This window comes from Alosa sapidissima, chromosome 13 (genome assembly GCF_018492685.1).
Source record: "Alosa sapidissima isolate fAloSap1 chromosome 13, fAloSap1.pri, whole genome shotgun sequence".
NCBI lineage: Eukaryota > Metazoa > Chordata > Actinopteri > Clupeiformes > Clupeidae > Alosa > Alosa sapidissima.
The window spans coordinates 14,086,350-14,105,610 of record NC_055969.1 but is presented as its reverse complement, the minus strand read 5'-3'; the positions used below and the strand labels follow the sequence as shown (position 1 = coordinate 14,105,610).

General features: G+C 41.1%; 2 protein-coding genes and 1 long non-coding RNA gene across 3 annotated transcripts; 2 read left to right on the top strand and 1 right to left on the bottom strand.

Moving 5' to 3' along the window:
- The first annotated feature begins 115 nt into the window (after window positions 1-115).
- Window positions 116-6,746, top strand: prpf4 (PRP4 pre-mRNA processing factor 4 homolog (yeast)). The gene is made up of 14 exons (XM_042060602.1): window positions 116-229; window positions 747-950; window positions 1,127-1,313; window positions 1,455-1,542; window positions 1,637-1,716; window positions 2,029-2,122; window positions 2,344-2,438; window positions 2,604-2,662; window positions 3,056-3,179; window positions 3,452-3,541; window positions 3,678-3,800; window positions 4,747-4,854; window positions 5,017-5,135; window positions 6,002-6,746. Exons 2-14 carry the CDS (start codon window positions 788-790, stop codon window positions 6,193-6,195), a joined length of 1,524 nt encoding a protein of 507 aa, XP_041916536.1. The 5' UTR covers window positions 116-229; window positions 747-787; the 3' UTR covers window positions 6,196-6,746.
- Window positions 6,747-8,165: 1,419 nt separating this feature from the next.
- On the bottom strand, window positions 8,166-17,327 carry rnf224 (ring finger protein 224). The gene is made up of 3 exons (XM_042059376.1): window positions 16,613-17,327; window positions 10,179-10,397; window positions 8,166-9,376 (listed from the first exon to the last, which is right to left on the bottom strand). Exons 2-3 carry the CDS (start codon window positions 10,389-10,391, stop codon window positions 9,056-9,058), a joined length of 534 nt encoding a protein of 177 aa, XP_041915310.1. The 5' UTR covers window positions 10,392-10,397; window positions 16,613-17,327; the 3' UTR covers window positions 8,166-9,055.
- Window positions 12,294-14,307, top strand: LOC121680159. Its single transcript, XR_006021583.1, has 4 exons — window positions 12,294-12,354; window positions 12,446-12,740; window positions 13,075-13,218; window positions 13,359-14,307. It is a non-coding gene; the product is annotated as an uncharacterized LOC121680159 (long non-coding RNA).
- Window positions 17,328-19,261: the final 1,934 nt, after the last annotated feature.

The window sequence follows — 19,261 nt, the reverse complement described above, 5'->3', positions numbered from 1 at the left end:
CGCACAGTACATCTTATTAATGTTTAATTATTCCAACTTTAATCTAATCTGCCATTATTTAAAGTGTAACTGACTATTAGGTGGGCCTCCTATACACCAGATGTCGCTATGAATCCTGACGAACTGACTTTGGCAAAAATCATCATCCGTCTTTGAAAGAGCGCAGCGCTTACGCATATTCTGTGCGACCAGCAAAACGCGGCTGTTTCGTTGCTTCTTCATTGAAAAGGTAATTGTGAATAGGCATACTTATATTGTTGTACAGCTGTTTTATTTAACGTTCATCGCTGCGTTTTATGTGATTCCTATCGTTTGCAAACCTATTATGGAGCCATGTATCATATTTTTGTCTAAATGCTAAAGGTAGCTGTTGGGTAATGCATGGTCGGAAGTTTACCGTCTTGCCTGCCTGGTGATACAAACTTGTATCAAAGAAGATAGTGCTTCATATTTTAGTACAATTTTATTCAGTATAACAACTGTCACAGAACTTAACAACAGAAGGTGGGGACAATAAAGTATCTTTGTCTAAATGTTTGTGGAATAACGCTAACGTTACTGATTTTTGGTTGTGTCGTGTGTGTTTCTGTGTGTTGTCATAACGTTACTCAGAGCATTTCAGTTAACTTTAATTATGTTTCGCAGAGCACTGGCACCTCTGTCACACAACCAGAAGGGAAATTCACAGGGAAATAACTATCTGCCCAGAAGTGTAACCCAATTAAACTTTAATCCTGGTTCAACAGGCTCCAGATCTGTCTATACCTTTGACAAGAAAACTATAAAGATGTCGGACGACGAGGACGTACCCATGGTGAAGAGGTCTCGCATCTTCTATGGGAGTCTAGAGGAGAAGGAGCGAGAACGGTTGGGCCGGGAAGGTGCCAGTGGGTCAGGGAAAGATGGGGTCAAAGCTGGAATCGAGGCTGGCAACATCAACATATCTAGTGGTCAGTTGATGAATGAATCTCAATTTTGTGAATGAAGCATGATTGCATTGTAGTGCTGAAGACAAATGACAACTATTGCATAACTGGGTGTACTTGTTTACTAATTTACCTGTAATTTCATGGACTCTGGGAAAGCAGATATCTCTCAAGAAGTAAATGAGCACACTGTCTCCTAGGTGAGGTGATGGACATGGAGGAGCGTGTGAGCGAGAGACAGTCAGAGGTGCTGGCTGAATTTGAGAGGCGTAAGAGAGCAAGACAGATCACTGTATCCACTGACGATGCAGAAGTCAAAGCTTGCTTACGAGCTCTCGGCGAGCCAATCACACTCTTTGGGGAGGGGCCAGCAGACAGAAGAGAGAGGTAAATTAGTATTTAATTGTCACACCACCTCACAAGGGTTTTACATTTATTTTATGATAATAACAAAAAAGGCCTTGTGCCGTCTGGACTTTGAATTTCACATTGAGTGTTTACATTACAAGTCTTCGTTATCTGATTCAGATTAAGGAACATCCTGTCTGTGGTGGGGCCTGATGCACTGAAGAAGTCCAAGAAGGAGGAGGAAAAAGCCAAGCGAAGCCAGGATGAGGTGATTGGATCATCTGACCCCTGCTTTCATAAATTATGTACCTGGCTTTTTCTGTATATTGTGCTCACCTGCCAAAAATGTACACGTCTTTTAGTGTCAGCAGACGTGGTATCACGAGGGCCCTACTACTCTGAAAGATGCTCGACTGTGGATCGCCCACTACTCTCTGCCCAGGTAAGCGTCCCGTCATCCCATTCAGACATATTTACAGGGAAAGGGTGTGTGAGACAAGATAAGACAGGAATCTAAAGGCATGATTTACCCAATGCACAATACCATGATGCAGCAAACACAGACTCCGACAACTCCTCTCTGTTAACTAAAAACTCCTGTAGTAGAAATTATCCTGTGTGCATATCCCATGATGTTTTAACATGTTACAGTTTGTTGCAGAGTCTAAACAACAACAGTCTAAATAAGATTATTTTGTAAATGTTGGTCAAATGTTCCTCTGATGTCATATGATTTGTGTGTGTGTGTGTTCAGGGCAATGAAACGGCTGGAAGAGGCCAGAGCTCATAAGGAAATCCCAGAGTCCACACGCACGGTCAAGCAACAGGAGCTCCACAAAAATCTCAGGGTATGCAGCCATAGCTCCTAGGGTTCACCAAAGAGAGCCAATTAATATCAGTCAGAATAAGTGCACAGAACAGTGAAACAGATTAAAGTGGCTTTAAAAATCTATATGATGTAAGAAGTAGTATAACCATCCAACCACTTTAATCAGTATCTGCATCTTGTGTGTTTCTCCGCAAACAACATTGTAGAGTGATTGTCTCTTTTTTTTTTCTCACTCTCTAGAATCTAAATAACTTCTGCAGTCAGATTGGAGATGACAGACCTATTTCATACTGTCAGTTCAGTCCCAACTCTAAACTACTCGTTACAGCCTCATGGTATGTATTTATTAGATAGAGTTTGTTTTGAAATAGAATGGATGTATGTTGTCAAATAATAGTGTATCCTGATGCATTACTAGGTTGATCAAAGGCATGCTGTTTGTAAACACAATTTATTTTCTGTTACAAATGTATTAATTAATTGCTTCCATGTGACTGCAGGAGTGGCTTATGTAAACTCTGGAATATCCCAGACTGCAGCTTGGTCCGCACACTAAGGGGTAAGTGCATGAGCTCTTTGTGTCTTCTTGTTGAGCCATGGGAAATTGCCATTTCTAATGTCTGAATCCTGTATGGTGATGTGCAATACCATTAAGTGCTTGCTTGACATGTTATTAAATACTGTCAAAAATCTAGTCATGATTCAGTATCAATAGCCTAAATAATGACCGCAGCAGTAGCTACAGTATTCAAAGTTACAGCACATCTAATTGTGACAGCAATAGATAGCAATGACAGCAGTTTCACAAACAAGCTTGTTATCCAATGGAAATATTTAAATTGTATTATCAGCAGAAGACTCTATTGCCTAATTGGCTGATGTCTCATTATATGTTGTGTTGAGCTGTTCTCTTTGCAATGATTGATCACAAATACTGACAACCCTTTTTCAGGTCATGACACCAATGTGGGGGCAATCTGTTTCCACCCAAAGGCCACGCTATCCCTGGAGGAGTCGGACATCAACATGGCCTCCTGTGCCGCGGATGGATCAGTCAAGCTGTGGAGTCTGGACAGGTCAGAATCTTGTGCTGGCACTACATTTGGTTTAATCTGTGAATTGCTGACAAAGACTGTTTACTGTTTACCATTTTGTAAGTCGCTTTGGCTAAAAAAGCGTCAGCCTAATGTAATGTAATGTAAAGACATGGTCATCCAATGCATAATGGTTTCCTTTTTGGCAACGGCCTGAATATAATGAGACACAGTAAATGTCTATATAAGGGCTTGTGTGAATTTATGAAGTAACAAATACTCTGCATCAATTAAACCTTATCACCTTTCAACAGTGACGAGCCCGTTGCTGACATAGAGGGGCACTCCGTTAGGGTGGCACGAGTAGCCTGGCATCCATCCGGACGCTTTTTGGGTACCACCTGGTGAGTACAGTCTGCTGTTGTGTTCTAACAAACAAAATGCGCCAAATTGTGTCAAATTCAAACCACTACTAACATATTAATTACTGATTAATTCAACACCCATCTTCTTTCGATCTTCTTTCCTCAACCACCCCAGTTATGATAACTCCTGGCGGCTGTGGGACTTGGATGCACAAGAAGAAATTCTTCACCAGGAGGGCCACAGCAAGGGTGTCCATGACCTGCACTTCCACCCAGATGGTTCTTTGGCAGGGACTGGGTAAGGCCCTTAGATTGGCCTCTGATGCACCTCATATACTCTACTCTGTGGCTCAGCTCTTAGCACTCTAAACTGATAAGACCCCTATCAATCTCAGTTATTATAAATTCATATGAGATTAACTGTTTCTCTTTGTCATTAGATAACAGAACTGGATTAGGGTCTTTCCTACATATAGACTTAGAACAGTCCAGAGTTGAGTACTATCTACGATGTTAATGGTTGTTAATATTATGGTTGACTGAGGGTGCTGTGGCGCAGCAGGCTACAGCACCTGTACCATGCGGGGACCCAGGTTCGAATCTGACCTGCGGTCATTTCCCGATTCCCACCCCTTCACTCTCTCTCACTTCCTGTCATGTCCAAATAAAGGCAAAAAAGCCCCAAAATATATACTTTAAAAAAAGAAACCAAATTATGCTTGACTGGAAATGTCAAAACATTAGACTGGATCCATAGGATTGTATTGCTTACAACTAATGTTTCAACTGTGTTTTAATTGATTCTTCCTGCAATTATTGTAAATTCTTCATGTGACAAATTGCCTGATTAAAAGGCAGTATTCATCTCCCCTTCAAGTCTTTACAGGACAAGTCGTCAGTGTGTCTGAGTCAGGACAACTTGACCGGCTCTAGACATATTCCGCCCCTCCTTGACGCACTAATGACTGAATGGCTCTGTAATTTCATTTAAGCAAGTCATGGTTATTGTAACCGCAGACTCTGTTGAACAAAGAACCATTCACATGATTCAACTCATGTATGTGACCCTTGACCTCAATGTTGTGTGCATGCATACTGCATATTGTTGTGCTCTCAAACCAAGACCAAACTTAAAGCACTTTTAAGTTGAACATTTATATCTCTCTCTCTCTCTCTCTCTCTCTCTCTCTCTCTCTCTCTCTCTCTCTCTCTCTCTCTCTCTCTCTCTCTCTCTCTCTCTCCAGTGGTTTAGACGCGTTTGGTCGTATTTGGGACCTGCGGACTGGTCGCTGCGTCATGTTCCTGGAGGGTCATCTGAAGGAGATCTACAGTATCAACTTTTCTCCCAATGGGTGAGTTGACACAACAGGACATTGAAGGCAAAGCTGTTGACTTTAAAATGTAAGCCTCATCAGTCATCTTTACTTTGTAAGGAACCTTTGAATGAAATCGGCAGGACCATTTTAAGATGGGTATGCTGCTGCAGCTGCTGAAATGCTTTTTCCCCTCTGCAGCTTTAACGTTGCAACAGGAAGTGGGGATAACACCTGCAAGGTGTGGGACTTGCGTCACAGGAAGTGTATCTACACCATCCCTGCCCATCAGAACCTCCTGTCTTCAGTCAAATTCCAGCGTGAGTCTCCTCCTTTTCTTCCTCTCGATCAGACAGGCGATTAATACTTTTTTACAACAGCACTGAGTTTTGAAGAATGATTTAAGACCTGCAAGAGTTGCATCCACTCATTCACAGAACTTGTAGTAAATGTATGGACTGGGAAGTTAAAGGAGAAGTTCAGTCTCATTGTCTCATAGCTCATCTCGGTTTGTCCCCTGCACTTCGAAATCTGGCACTAGTTAGCCGATGCTACCAACAGGTTTTCAATGGGGGTGCCTCGGGCATCGGACTAGCCATGCAAATAAATTACGAGCCTCAAAGTAGCTCCACACTTCCGAGGGCCCTGACATTTAAAACGAGACATTGAGAACTTTGAAAAAGCCCTGGTAGTTTATTTACAAGACGATTTATACAGACAGTACCTTCAGGAAGTTTACCGTTCACCGCCATCTTGAATTTAGTCATGATAAGTCGAGCGACGAGTACGAATGAACAGGTATGATGAGGGATCAGATTCCAAAAATAATTCTGTGGAAATGCATAAATTCCAGTTGCTTCCAGTAGCAGCAACTGGAATACATGCATTTCCACGGAATTATTTATATTTATATCATAAGAGCAGGGCACAACGTTGAGGCTTTGGTTGTCAAAGCCAACCATATCTGGTTGCTACTTGTAACAATTTGGTAGCCAAGGGCAACCGGGCAACCATTAATGTCGAACCCTGGTTAAGAGCATTGAAACTGAGATGTTTTGAATAGAACTAGTGAGTTGAATATTTCACTCACACTAAGTTTGGAGTGCCAATACTTTGACTGCCGTAGTGAATTTATACCCTATTCAGTTGGAACATTATTAAACTCTTTTCCCTCTTCGTCTCTCAGCCACTGACGGTCACTACCTGTTGACTGGTGCATACGACAACATGGCGAAGGTGTGGACCCACCCTGGCTGGTCTCCGCTAAAGACGTTGGCAGGTCACGAGGGCAAGGTGATGGGTGTGGATCTGTCTCCAGACGGCCAGTTCATAGCAACCTGTTCCTATGACCGCACCTTCAAACTCTGGATGTCGGAGTAACAAAGAGTTCGAGGGACTATGTATGTATGTATGTATGTATGTGTGTGTGCACTTAGGAAAGTGTGTGTGTGTCTGTGTGTGTGTGTGTGGGAAAGTGACCCCCCAAAAAAGTCTTTATTACCATCTTGTTGGACTATTTGCCTGTAAGATTCCATGGTAACAATCCGGATATGTTATGAGCTGACCAGAAAACATTCCTGAACTGTGAAATTAGACCACGCAGATTTTATCCGCGTGGTCTAATTTTACAATTCAGAAATGTTTTTTTGTGATCGCCTCATCGATTCAAACATAATCTTGCTGACAACCAGATCTTGCTGACAACCCTTCTGGCAAACCACACTGTAAAAAACTGATGTTTGTGGGTTTTATTAATGAAAATGGAATGTATGGAGAATTTGAGTGGACTATTGTTTGTTGCCTCACATTTGTACATTTTTATAAAGACAAAAAAGGACATGCAAGACCTGATGATAATTTTAGTGAGAAGCATGTCAGATGCCTCATTTTTCAATTCTTTCAGTTTTTATTAAAAAAAAAAAGAAAAACAATGTCAGAAGTCTTTGTCATTATTTCAGCATTAATTGGTGAGTGAAAGAAATAGAAATACAAACTATGATAGTACTGCTTTCAGCTGAGACAACAGGAGATTTAGACAACCTGAATTCTTGATAGATGGAGTCCTCTAGATTAAAGAGATACAAGTCCTCACGCTTGTCCTCTTAGACCTTCTCTCCACTGAGATGTAAACAGAAGAGGTAAAAATACACATATCTCTATTACTGGCTTTGTGAGGACATATCTCCTTTGTGAGGACATATGTGACCCTGCAAGGCGAAACCAGTCGTTTTGGTAAAATTTACAAAATTAAGTTGTAAAGTAAGTAACCGGTTCAAACATGTTCAAAACTACTGCGTGTTATGGGTTAAGACAAGAATTAACTGGAAAATAGAGTCTCTGTTAGATTAGCTTGCTTGCAAATGCCATTGTCCATGACCTGGCAGTTTTATGGCAAGTGGTTTTAACATACATTATGGCAAACCGCCTACACTGGGTAAACTTGAAAGCAGAGCTCACCATTGTGTGTGCATGCATGGCAAGCTGTTTTAACATTTAAATGTATTATTCATAGGAGCAATGAGATATTGATAGTAAATTGAATATAACAGTTCAATTTCATGTTCAAATTTGTCTTATCAATAAAAAAAAAGCAATTCATGCTTTAGACCATTTTAATTTAAAACATTTTAAAAACAAAGTACCGGTTCAGGCACCGTTTCGGCAACGGCACCGTTTTAAAAGTATTGATTTAGCACCGGTATCGGATAAAACCCAAATGATACCCAACCCTACACGTGTGATGGTGTGAGGACACAGCTATTACTGGCCTTACAGTAACGTGACTGAAGCGGATGACTGACTATGTCCAGTTTTATCAACCGAGTGAGTGTCTTTTTCTGCCCCCTAGTTAATACCTGGGACGGTCATAAGGTGTCACTATAGAATATAATTAATGTATTTCGGGGGAAGTAAGGGGAGAAGAAGTTCTGTGTACACAGATTGTGTAGGCTACAGGCCCACTTTTAAAATGTGCTACGTCAATGGAATACTTTTCCTGGATGTCAGGATATTTGTAAAAGTTCGTGCTTTTGACCGTTCGTGCCCTGAAAGGCAAGTCTTTTACATTCATATTTGGTTACATCTGCCAAGAACGACAGAGAGCTTACACATTGAATAACGAGTAGCCTTATGAGTACATTTTAGCTCTACCGTAAAACCGTATAGCAGCGTGGACAAATGGAATGACTGCTAATGTGTTTAATCTTCACCTAACAATCAAAACGTTTGTTTTAACAGGGTTTAACAATCAAAACGTATGTTTATCAGTGAAATTTGTTCACAATATGAAAGTGTAGACTGTATACTGTCGAATTATGCGAAAAACGTGAAATTCGACATTTTAACCCGTACGTTTGTTTATCGTGGATTTTCTCAAAATAGCACTGTGCGCAAGACGACTGGTTTCGCCTTGCAGGATCACATGTCCTTTGCGAGGACCTTTGCTTAGCAGCAGTCCTGAGAGGATGGTAGTGTCCCAGACTTGTAGGAAGCAGAGACAGTATTAACTTTGAATGTCGTCCATGTCAGTACAACACACCTAGAGCAGGCAGGAGAAAGTCTAAACACCATGAAAGTCCATCAGCTGATAATTATGAAGTTCATCAAAGTTCACACTCATGCGCATGGAAGTTTCAAGTTCACAGACATCTTTGTCCTCAATCCTGCTTGACATGCAGGAACTGCACTGTCCTGAGGATGACTACCAACACATGCAGGGCTGTACTGGGAAGTCCCAGTCCAAGGGGGACCCGTGTTCTGCACACTTGATGGACCAGTGAAATACTTAATCTGTGGTCTGTAGTTGGATTAACTTTCTCAAACATATTTATTAAACTAAACAGTAGACTCATAGGTGTGTTACAGAGCTATGTAATGACAGACAGTGGCTCAAATTCAGCAATGCAGAAACTTTTCTGGTGGCAGTGGCAAAGACCCACCCGGATGCCTGAGAAAATGGGAGGGTTCTTCACTAAGGTCACAAGCCCCATTGTTTTTGAGTCTTGTAGTAGTATTTCAAATTTTCAAATTAGAGATAAGAACATCAGGAGATTCTCCTTATGCATGTGATGCAACCCAATTTCAAAATCAGGATCAACTTTTGTGGTGTCAGCCTGGCTTTAGTTGCTTTTCTTAGGTCCTCCCTAGGAACTGTCAGTTCCTGTGTGGCGCCTTCACACATGCAGCCTGCAGTCTCCACTGAGCCAGGTGCTCGTCCCTTTTCTTTTGGCGGCGTGCGCATTCAGCAGCACCAGCAGCAGAGCACGCAGTGGCGGCAACACGGGCTCCGCTGGAAGCGCGGCTCGGCCAGCGCCCCCTGCACCCAGGCCGACGGCGGCTGCTCCACGATGGGTGGCGATGGCTGCTTGCTAAAGGATGGCTTGGGCTCCAGGTGGTTGCCAAGGCCGCCGGGCCCGCCGTGCCAGGCCCCTACGCCTCCGCCCCTCGCACCATCCACTTCAGCCTTCACGCCCAGGAAGGCGGCCAGGTCCAGGTCGAGCCCGCTGGCGCCCCCTCGAGGCAGAGGGGTGTTCTGCCTGCACTGGGGGCAGGGGATCCACATCTGAGGCAGACAAAGGAGACAGCAGACAGGGGAAAGGTCAGTCGTGTGTAAATGTATCAACAGCTAATTCCATCAACATCAAGGCTGTCATGGGTTTGATTCCCATAGAAGAGAACACACAGATAAAGCTGCACCTTCCCTGTATTTGTGGTATAAGGTGTTAAGATCATGTGTGACTCATTACTGAATGTGTGATGTAAGTCTCTGCATAAATTTGGTCAGGTCTGTCTGGTAGGCTTATTGTTCAGATGGTATTTAATTCCACAGCCACTTTGTTATTGACTAGCCTGTGTCACTTAAGATAAAGTTCAATAAATCAGAGATAAACAGCTCTGAACAGATGCAGATGGATATATGCAATTTTTTTCTGATACAACTGATGGACGACTAAGCTTCGTGGTCAGACAGAAAATCCAAAGTATGTTCTTAAGGGTTCTGGGTCAACAGGCCTAAATTGTTTAAAAGTTTGAGGACTGCCAAGATAAAGCCTCTACCGTCCATGTCCCAAGATATCAAAGCACAACTCTGCTGGTGTCTATAAAGATGGATGGGGCCCTCTCCCTACACAGACAGCCCATGATTAAAGGCAAACACTCACATGATGGATATTTACACAAAAGTTAAATCCCTAGATAACAATGTTTTTTTAAAACATTGAGTCTGGTATAATAAATATAACTTTCCAAAGAATTACACTTCTAAACTCGGCTGTTAAGAGGAAAATTGCTATTAATGATTACACACAAACTTAAAAAAAAAAAGCACTATGTGTGTGTGTAGGTGTGTATCCATTGACGGCCACCTGTTCATTGATGATGGTGTCCAGGCGTCGCAGGCACGCTTGGCAGAAAGTGTGCCCACAGTACAGCTTGCGGGGCAGCCGGTCGGTCAGGTTGTAGGCGCTGTAGCAGATAATGCAGTCCAACTTGCGGCTGTCTCTGGAAGGAGTCACGACTGCGGGCTCCACATCGCCCTCTACTGGAGCCTCCGGGACTGGTGCGTCTTCCTCAGACATCTCGCCCTGTAGTCATTTCAAGAAACGGTTTAGCTTTTGGATGTTGTACATTTGTTGTATAGACATGAGAGGACCCCTTCCCTCATCAATCCAGTCCAATCCAAATAAAGCCCTGTGTTCCCTCAGGAAAAACTTTCCCAAGAAAAGTCTGTACAATTTGCTCTCCTGTTTTAGTGTTGTCTCACTCCCCCCCCCCCCCCCCCCCCCCCCCCCCCTTAGATCTTCATCAGGTTCTCTACTGTACTCTACTTTGTTTTTTTCTCCCTGTAACAACAGTACTTGGTGACTTCGAGAAACAGAGATTTATGGGGAGTATCATGCATCAGATACTGACTCAAGGTCATTACAGTTTTTCACAATTGCTAAAACACTAAACTCCATTCTCTGAACCAAATTTTCAGTTGCCTGAACACATTTCCTGAATCGATCGCAAAACCATAAACAGTTTTCACATATAAAACTGATATAAAAATATATATAAATTTGCAGATCTCAGTCTCTTTTTGCAAAACTCTAAACACATTCTCATGCAATAAAACACATTTTGTATTGCGATGCATGTGTAATGCATAATGGTAACCAGAAGTGGCAAAAAGCACAAACAAAGCACAAATGCCCTATGTTAAGCACAATGATTCAAAATTGATTACACTTGTTTCAAATGATGTGACAACCAATATAAGCTATAGTGTAAACAGGTTGCTGAACAGTGCAAGTTCATATCAACAATGGACAGAAACTATCAGTAGGCTGTAGACTGCAATGTACTTCCCATTTACAGTACTGAAATGCCTGTCCTTTCCGCTATTCAGTTTTTCCCCATTTTTTGAAACTCTCCATCCTTTTCTCAAAACTGTAAACACAAACCCCCATTCTTTGAATTTATTTATATATATTTTTACTGGATTTACAGTATGTTAAATCCATCCAACATATTTTTTTGTTTTGTTTTGTTTTTCTTAAATGCATAATGCATTTGTTGTATCGTAAACAATTAAACGGCTCCTGGAGCTATATGAGCTTTTTTTGATGTAATGTGTTATGACTGCTTAGTAGTGTTTACATTTTGCCTGCTTTGTGAATGATCTGAAGACAGTGTTTGGTTTTCAGCACAGGTAACTGTTTTGAGGCGATTGTTCAGTTTTGCAGAGGTTGTCAGAGGTTTTGGGAATGCAGTTTGAGATTTGGGGTTTGTGTTTACAGTATTGAAAAAAGGGTGGAAGGTTTCAAAAAATGTGTTTTAGCCATTGTGTTAATCTCTTGATGATAACTTACTGATATGTTTTTAAATGGTTTAATTGTGGTCTGAAATATATCAGGAAGATGGTAGCGATGAAGAGGAATACTGAAAAAATGTTTTGTAAAACATATTTTTTTCCAAGCCATTCTATCATAAAGATATGTCACATGCTGCTAGGTAATTCAATAGATGACCTGTGACAACTCCTTACATCCACTGAGACATATAGGGAAAATATGCTCGATTGTGTTCCAAGGGTTTCTTGGTGTTTTTTGCCCCCAACATGGTCTTTAAGGCAGCGCTGCCTGGAAGGCACTATGGTTAGGCATGGGTTAAGGTTAGGGTTAGATTTAGGATAAGGTGCCTTTAAGTCGACGGTAGCAGTGCTGCCTGGAAGACGACGTTGGGGGCATAAAACACCATCAAGCATTTCAAGGCACCTAACCCTAACCCTGCCTTCCATGCAGTGCTGCCTGGAAGACAATGTTGGGGTCTTAAAACACCAAGCACCGGAAAATATGTGCTGAGGTGGAGAAATATAGTGGTAATAACATTGTGGTGACTTCAGAAATCTGTTGTTGGTTACAGGAAAGAGGAAATGAGACTATTTACCAGTGTAGTGTACAGTGTGAGCACTATATGCCAGTCTCAGTTCCCAACCATGAAGCCCCTGCATGTCCACCAGTGCTGCGCGCCTGTTCCTGTCTTTTCTGTTTGCGCAAAGTAAGTCAATATTAACCGGGTCTATACTGATTATATGCGTATTATGTATATAAATGTGCAATTTAGTAATGAACATCTATCTTCGTTGTAGTGTATTTTCTTTCAGGCACAGTTTTGCAAGCACCATCCAATTTAAATCTTACCCAGGGAGTGCGCAAATTCAATGCTCTTGGAAGAGATTATACACCATAAACTGGTTAAAAAATGGAGAAAAAATTATGGAGGATATGAAGAGGATACAGATCTCAATTCAAATGCCCTGGTCATCCTTAACGTATCTAGAGATGATTCAGGTTTATTTGTCTGCAAAGTGTACCAAGACATTCCCGTCCTCCATGTGTTTTCTGGAGCTGGAACACAATTAACAGTGAATTCAAAAGCTAATGGTAAGTCCAAAATGATTATGTCTGTATATGATATAGTTATATTAGTTAGATACAGTAGTTGAATAAGTTCAGCAGCAGGAAAAGGTTCATGATTTGCTTTCATGTTAGTGTACTCTTTTGTTGATTTAAGCAATTTCATCTTACAAATTCAAGTCTTTTGGTCTTCCAGTGAGGACTAAAACCCTGCAACATTATTTTTAAAACCTCATGTTAATGTTCACTCTAATTCACCATCATACCCACAGCTAGGCCTACAAAAATATAGCCCCTCAATGTATGTCCCTCACATGTTTAGGAAATAAGATGGCCTGTGTTCAATTCTTCTTTCATGCAGCCACCACAATGACAAAACCAGAGGAATATGAAAACCTAGGGTTTTCCCCTTCAGTAATAGTGCGTATGGCTGTTGTAGTTGGTCTATTTTTGACATGTGTTCCTCTGAGTATCTGGGGAATAAAAAAGATAGGCCAGCGACTGGGTAAGATTTGCTCACATATCTTCACATACAAATGGTACACTTGGTACAATGATACAAACAAGATAGAATAATAGCTTACTCTGTTTCTCATTTTTTGGATATAATATTGATATGTGTATTTATGTGTCACTCCTTCTCAGAAGGGTTCGAAGGGCCTGGGCACACCACTGAGGTGAACATGGAGAGGTTGAGTTCTGCTCCTCCAGAAGTGTAATAGTTCTTGGCAGTGGACACGCATTCTGGTCAAACCTATTACTCACACCGCCTAAGAATGAGAATTACACCTCTAACTGAAGATTTGGGCTGGTGGTTTGTCTAAGAGCAAACTCAACTCAACACATAATCTATTTTTGTCTCGATGTACTGTATGTGTCAAGCTCCTGTGCATGAAACTTACTTTGACCATTGGTGGGATGAGGATGAAAGTCGAAAAAGATCCACAATCAAAGAAGAAAAATGGCATTCATAATTTAGTTTTTTGCCATCTTTTCTATTATTTAATTGAAATGTATTGTTTTCCTCTTCATAAATATTTTTAATGTTAAAACATCATAAACGTAAAAACATGTTGCTTCGAGTTTAATTTGTACTCAACAAATAATCTATCTTTCTGCTTCTGTAATTATTAGTGTTTTCATTACACATTCTGTGAACAACAGGTATTTACTTTGCAAGTAGGAAAGATGTGTGTGTGTGTGTGTTGATCCTTTCATTAGAAAGGGAGGAGTGTACCTGAAAGTAAATGCAATGTATGGTTTAAGTCTTTTACATTCTATATGACAAATATGTTATAGGCTATAGCTGTCCTTTTATAGCACAACCAAAAAACACCAATAATAACACCATATTTCTATAATTGCTGTAGGGTGATATAATGGTCATCTATTGAGGACTGCTTTTTTGTGGTTATAGGTTTGAAAAGGAAAAGGAAACATGCCGTTTAATACCGTAACATTGTGTGCATGCTCTTGTTCTAATTACATCAGAAGTCTTAATTTGCACTTGGTCGTAATTATGCACCTCTCCCATGGTTTATTTTGGTTTCAATCATTCTGTTTATGTTCTCTCTTCTGACCATAATTACTATTATTAACCAATTCTGTGTTTGAAATAAATAAACTTGCCTTGCTTTGCCTAGAATGTGTTTAATTATGAATGCAATGATGCTAGGACCTCTTACAATACTTTACATTTGTGGATTTGAATTGTGACTACGGTTATGTTATAGCAGACAGGAGCAGACTGGTGGGCGTTGAGGATCAGTCAAATTGTGAAAACACTCACAAAGTGGAGAAGCGTCAAGAGAAAGTAAGGAGTATTTTGCCAAAAAGATTTAAGCAGACAGCCAACAGATTTGTCTTGCATACACCAACAACAGCACAGCTATTACTGATAAAAAAATCTAGCCATTGCTATTTGGTGATGTCCTGTCTGGACCACAAGACGGCATTTGACTGGTCTGAACTCAACCAGTGGAAATGATAGATATATTTATGTTTGTTCCATTACAAATTAATGTGAGGATTTTACATGGCCCTTGCAATCAAGTGGTACGTGGAAATATGCATTCAGAAAGTAGAGATTGTTGTTTGTGAAATTGTTTAGATTAATGTTAATTAATGTAGATTAATTTGAAAAGAAATTGTAGCAGCATGTCATCTCAACCTTCTAAAGAAACATTTTCAATTGCAGATAGACAGATAGATCTGTTTATACATGGGTTTCCCGTTTACCAACAAAACTAGATGCGCGCGCAGCCGTGGGGCAGAAGACGCTTGGTGGCCGTCCACAACGTTATAAACTTAACCTAAATAGTTGTCTGCTGTAAGCTACAATCGGATTTTTTTGTATACCCCTGTTGTCTCAATGATAATAACATCTCATTTCAGACTATATTTCAAAGTTTGCCGTTCATTTGCATTATTAATATAACATCGTATTTTGTCATTTTTGGCGAAGACATGCATAGGGATATTGAACATATTTAACATTCTCTAACCATCGTGATTTCGAATTGGTGCAGTTTTCAGCACAAAAACTCATTTTATTCTTTTGCTCTTTTGCATTGCTCTATGCTGTTCTATGGTGCTTTCTGCCTCTTGGTTGCGCACGCATGTTTTCGTGACGTTGCATAGAAATCCATGTATATGAACTGTAGGCTACATCCCAGTCAGTCAAATTTTCAGCAAAGGGACAGTTGATATAAGCCAATATTATTTCATTTTTGGGGGAATTTAGAGATTGTCAGCAACCTCATTATTTCTTAAAGGAATTATCCAGAGTAAAATGCACTTTAGATCAATTTACGGATGATTGGGAGTACATACGTTGTGTTGACATCCAAGTCAATTCGGATGTGTTTTGAAAAAGTTCGATGTCCTCTTCAGGGGAAAGTCCGTAGGAGTCGATTGCTGAGTGTAGAGAGAGTAGAGAGAGAGTAACGCGCTCTGGAAATTCACAATTTCGTTGCTGTTTTTTTTTTTTTTTTTTTTTTAAAACATAGTCCAGTATTTCTTTAGAAATTGAAATGAAGTTGTATGGACTGGACTATGTTTAAAAAAAAAAAAAAAAAAAAAAAACGGCGACGAAATTGTGAATTTCCAGAGGGTGTTACTCCACACTCAGCAATCGACTCCTACGGACTTCCCCCTGAAGCTGGCAGCAAAGATGGCAACATTTCCGGAAAGGTACTGGCTTGATGAAATTCATTCTGGACTCTCTATCCGACCACATAAAGACCTCGGGATACTTCGGTTTGGCTTTAGGGACCCTCTACTCACTACCACGTAAGTGTAATGTTATTTGGAACTGTAGAAGAGGTATAAAAATAGCGTTTTGTAGCGGCGAAATGACATGCCCGCCTCACTTTCAGGCTAACGAGTTTTGACTAAAAACGGTAACATCGAACTTTCTCAAAACACATCCGAATAACATGATTTGGATGTCAACTCAACGTATGTACTCCCAATCATCCGTAAATTGATCTAAAGTGCATTTTACTCTGGATAATTCCTTTAACTGAACCAGTGACAGTTTAGGTCAATAAGCCCGAAACATGAATAATTTACATAGAGGAACTATACAGGATCAAATGCATGAGAAACATGACTAAACAAAATGGAAACTGGTCAAGTAACCTAATACAAGATCATTATATACTGAAACAATGCACAATTTGTTATCCAAGACCATGACACTACTCCACATAAAGGCTTTCTGAGGCCAAGAGGACCACCTTAGTAAGACAGACATCGCAAAAGACAACTGCAATGTATCAATATTTTTAAAGTGATTCAACAGTGTGTCAGTTGGGTAGCCAAAATCACATCATTGAACGAAACTGGCATATAAATTGACATGTCTAACATAGGTGGTATAGATCTTGTGGACTCACCTGTTTGGCTCTCCCAAGCTATGGCAAGCTGCTGTCCCTGCGTTGGTCTCTGTGAGATTTTCCCACCGCGGACTTCATCTCAAACCACACTCGCTCTGGTCCTGGGAGGCTCCTGTTTGTTTCCACGTTACAGTCAAACAGGTGTGTGTGTGGGTGTGTGTGCGTGTCTGTCTGTGTGTGTGTAGGTGTGTGTGTGTGTAGGTGTATGTGTGTGTGTGTGTGTGTGTGTGTGTCTGTGTGTGTAGAATGCAGGGTAGCTAAGCACATACGCGCACAGACATTCACACACAGACACAGACAGAGACACACACAAACACACATACGCACACACATATATTGAGAGGGCTGTCCCTGATATGTCCTGTAGTACAGGTCTAGCCTTTGTTTGCCTACTCTGTTACCACAACTCCTTTCAAGTGAAGGGCAAACAGTGAGCCAACGCTGTGCCTCACTTTCCAGGGCCTCTTTAATATTTAAGACCTGCTCGCTCCCTTGCGTCCCTGCATCCAGCACACACACTTTACACAACACGTGTGGACTCTCGTCTCGTGATAGAAAGTACTGAGTGTGAGAAGCAGCACATGCAGTGTTTACAAAGGATGTAGACTTATCGCGCAACAGAAAACACTTATGTAAGAACTGAATGATAAGGATGGAGGCTGCTGAGAAAGGGACAATGGAGAACAGAACTCACTCTCACACACACACACACACACACACATATAAACACATGTGTGCACAAACACACAGACAGATACACATACTTTGTTCTGTGTGTGTGTGTGTGTGTGTGTGTGTGTGTGTGTGTGTGGTCGCCCTGGCTGTCTGAAAGGGTGAAATGGGAGAGCGGCTCTTCCATCCCTGTTGGGAGTATTGCGAGTGCTGTGGGCCGATCACCTTACACACAGGCAACAAAGGACACACTGCAATCTGATCTCTTTCACCCATGACTCGCCTGTCATCAGCACAAGCTAGCCAAACTGGCCGGGAGAACAAGTGGTTATCCTCCCCCTACTACTGTTGAGTTGGTTTAGTCCAGACCCCTGTGCCCCAGCACCAGGTCCATACCACAGCAGGTGAATTTGGGGGTTTCTATGGATATCATGTTTGATGTGTAGTCCGTGAGGACAAGGAACGTCAGTGGGAGGCATTAAACTGTTAGTGTCACTGATGATGCTAATCTAGCTCCTGTAGTCCCTCGAACGCAAACTGGTTACCTTGGACACAAACTCAGCATAGAGGTCTTGCTTTCAAATCCGATGAATAACATAATCGTTATGTCACACTTTTCAGACATAATCTGTGCAAAATTGTCAAGACAATTAAAAAAAGAATATTATACATTATATCTTCTTATGGAAGCATGCTTTCAGTTGCACATCCTTCTCCCTGTCTTTTTTCTCTCTAAATTGGCTGTGATGTTGGACAGCTTATTGCTGCAGTTTATCATTAAAGCCACATGATGGCAGCACACATCAAAGAGACCCTTGACAGTACAGCAGGGATGATTCCACTGTAAACACAGCATGCAATATTCTTATGCGTAGGCCATGATACAGCTAATATTACACTCCAACAATACAGTGACATTATGTTCCAGTAAGACCGTTTGAAAGCTTTCCAAGTCTGGCTTTCCAGTATCTAAAAACTCTCTGTAGAGCCCTGCCTTTAGAATGCTTGCCTTTATCGTGGAGATTAAGTCTATTGTTGGCAAAAGGCTCTTCTGAACAATGCAGTACTGTCTCAATTTCACCTCCCAGTGATAGACCTGCTCCTTCTCGGTGGTTATCACCTGTGATGCAGTGAGTGCCAAAAGTCCACACCCAGCACTTACAGGAAGTGTTCAATAAACAGTGTTCCAGGGCTCTAGGCATGGCCAGAGGCTGATGTGACCCTCTTACCTGGAGGTGGTGAACTGAGGGGAAGGTTATGTTCAAGTTTAACCACCTCCGTTCTCTCTTGTTTAGGAAGGAAGGAACAGAACACAGTGTGCCGTCTCACGACTTGCGTCCGGGCTATTTTCTACTTTCTTACTTGCCTAGCTGGCAAACTAGGCCTGTATGGGGTTTTTTTTTCTGCTGACAGAAACAAAATAGTCCTCCAGGCCAAGCACATGGAGATGTTAATAAATATATAAATCATAAATAAGATCTAAATGACCATTGTGATGTAGCATTTCTCCTCAGGGACCTCAGAGCTGGCAGGGCTGTTCTGTCCTATTCCCAGCTGACTGCAGTGTGCTCTCCAGTCCACTGTGAGAAAACCAGCAGTGCATCTGCCTTTTATAAGGCTAAAAATAGTGAGAGGCTTTATGTAACTTTCCATCAGTTGATAAACTGGTTCCCACTTGGAGCCACGTGATTCTGCATCATCTAGCTGGATTTATGGAGACTTTCTGCAGAATATTTAGATAGATAGATAGATAGATAGATAGATAGATAGATAGATATACTTTATTGATCCCTATAGGGGAAATTCAAGGTCACAGTAGCATACAGACAACACACACACACACACACATTCAATAACAACAGAAACAGTAATTAAAAGTATATAATATAAAAAACACAACTAAGCAATAAGGACTGTAGAAGATAAAGAATATACTAAATATACAAAATACAAATTATACTAAATAAAACTTAATCA

Excerpts from the sequence above, each read along its gene's own strand:
- prpf4 (XM_042060602.1), top strand. The coding sequence starts at position 788 with ATGTCGGACGACGAGGACGTACCCATGGTGAAGAGGTCTCGCATCTTC. Across the intron at positions 1,543-1,636 it reads CCAAGCGAAGCCAGGATGAG|TGTCAGCAGACGTGGTATCA; the intron begins GTGATTGGATCA and ends CACGTCTTTTAG. Across the intron at positions 3,801-4,746 it reads GGTTCTTTGGCAGGGACTGG|TGGTTTAGACGCGTTTGGTC; the intron begins GTAAGGCCCTTA and ends CTCTCTCTCCAG.
- rnf224 (XM_042059376.1), bottom strand. The coding sequence starts at position 10,391 with ATGTCTGAGGAAGACGCACCAGTCCCGGAGGCTCCAGTAGAGGGCGAT. Across the intron at positions 9,377-10,178 it reads ACACCATCATCAATGAACAG|ATGTGGATCCCCTGCCCCCA; the intron begins GTGGCCGTCAAT and ends TGTCTGCCTCAG.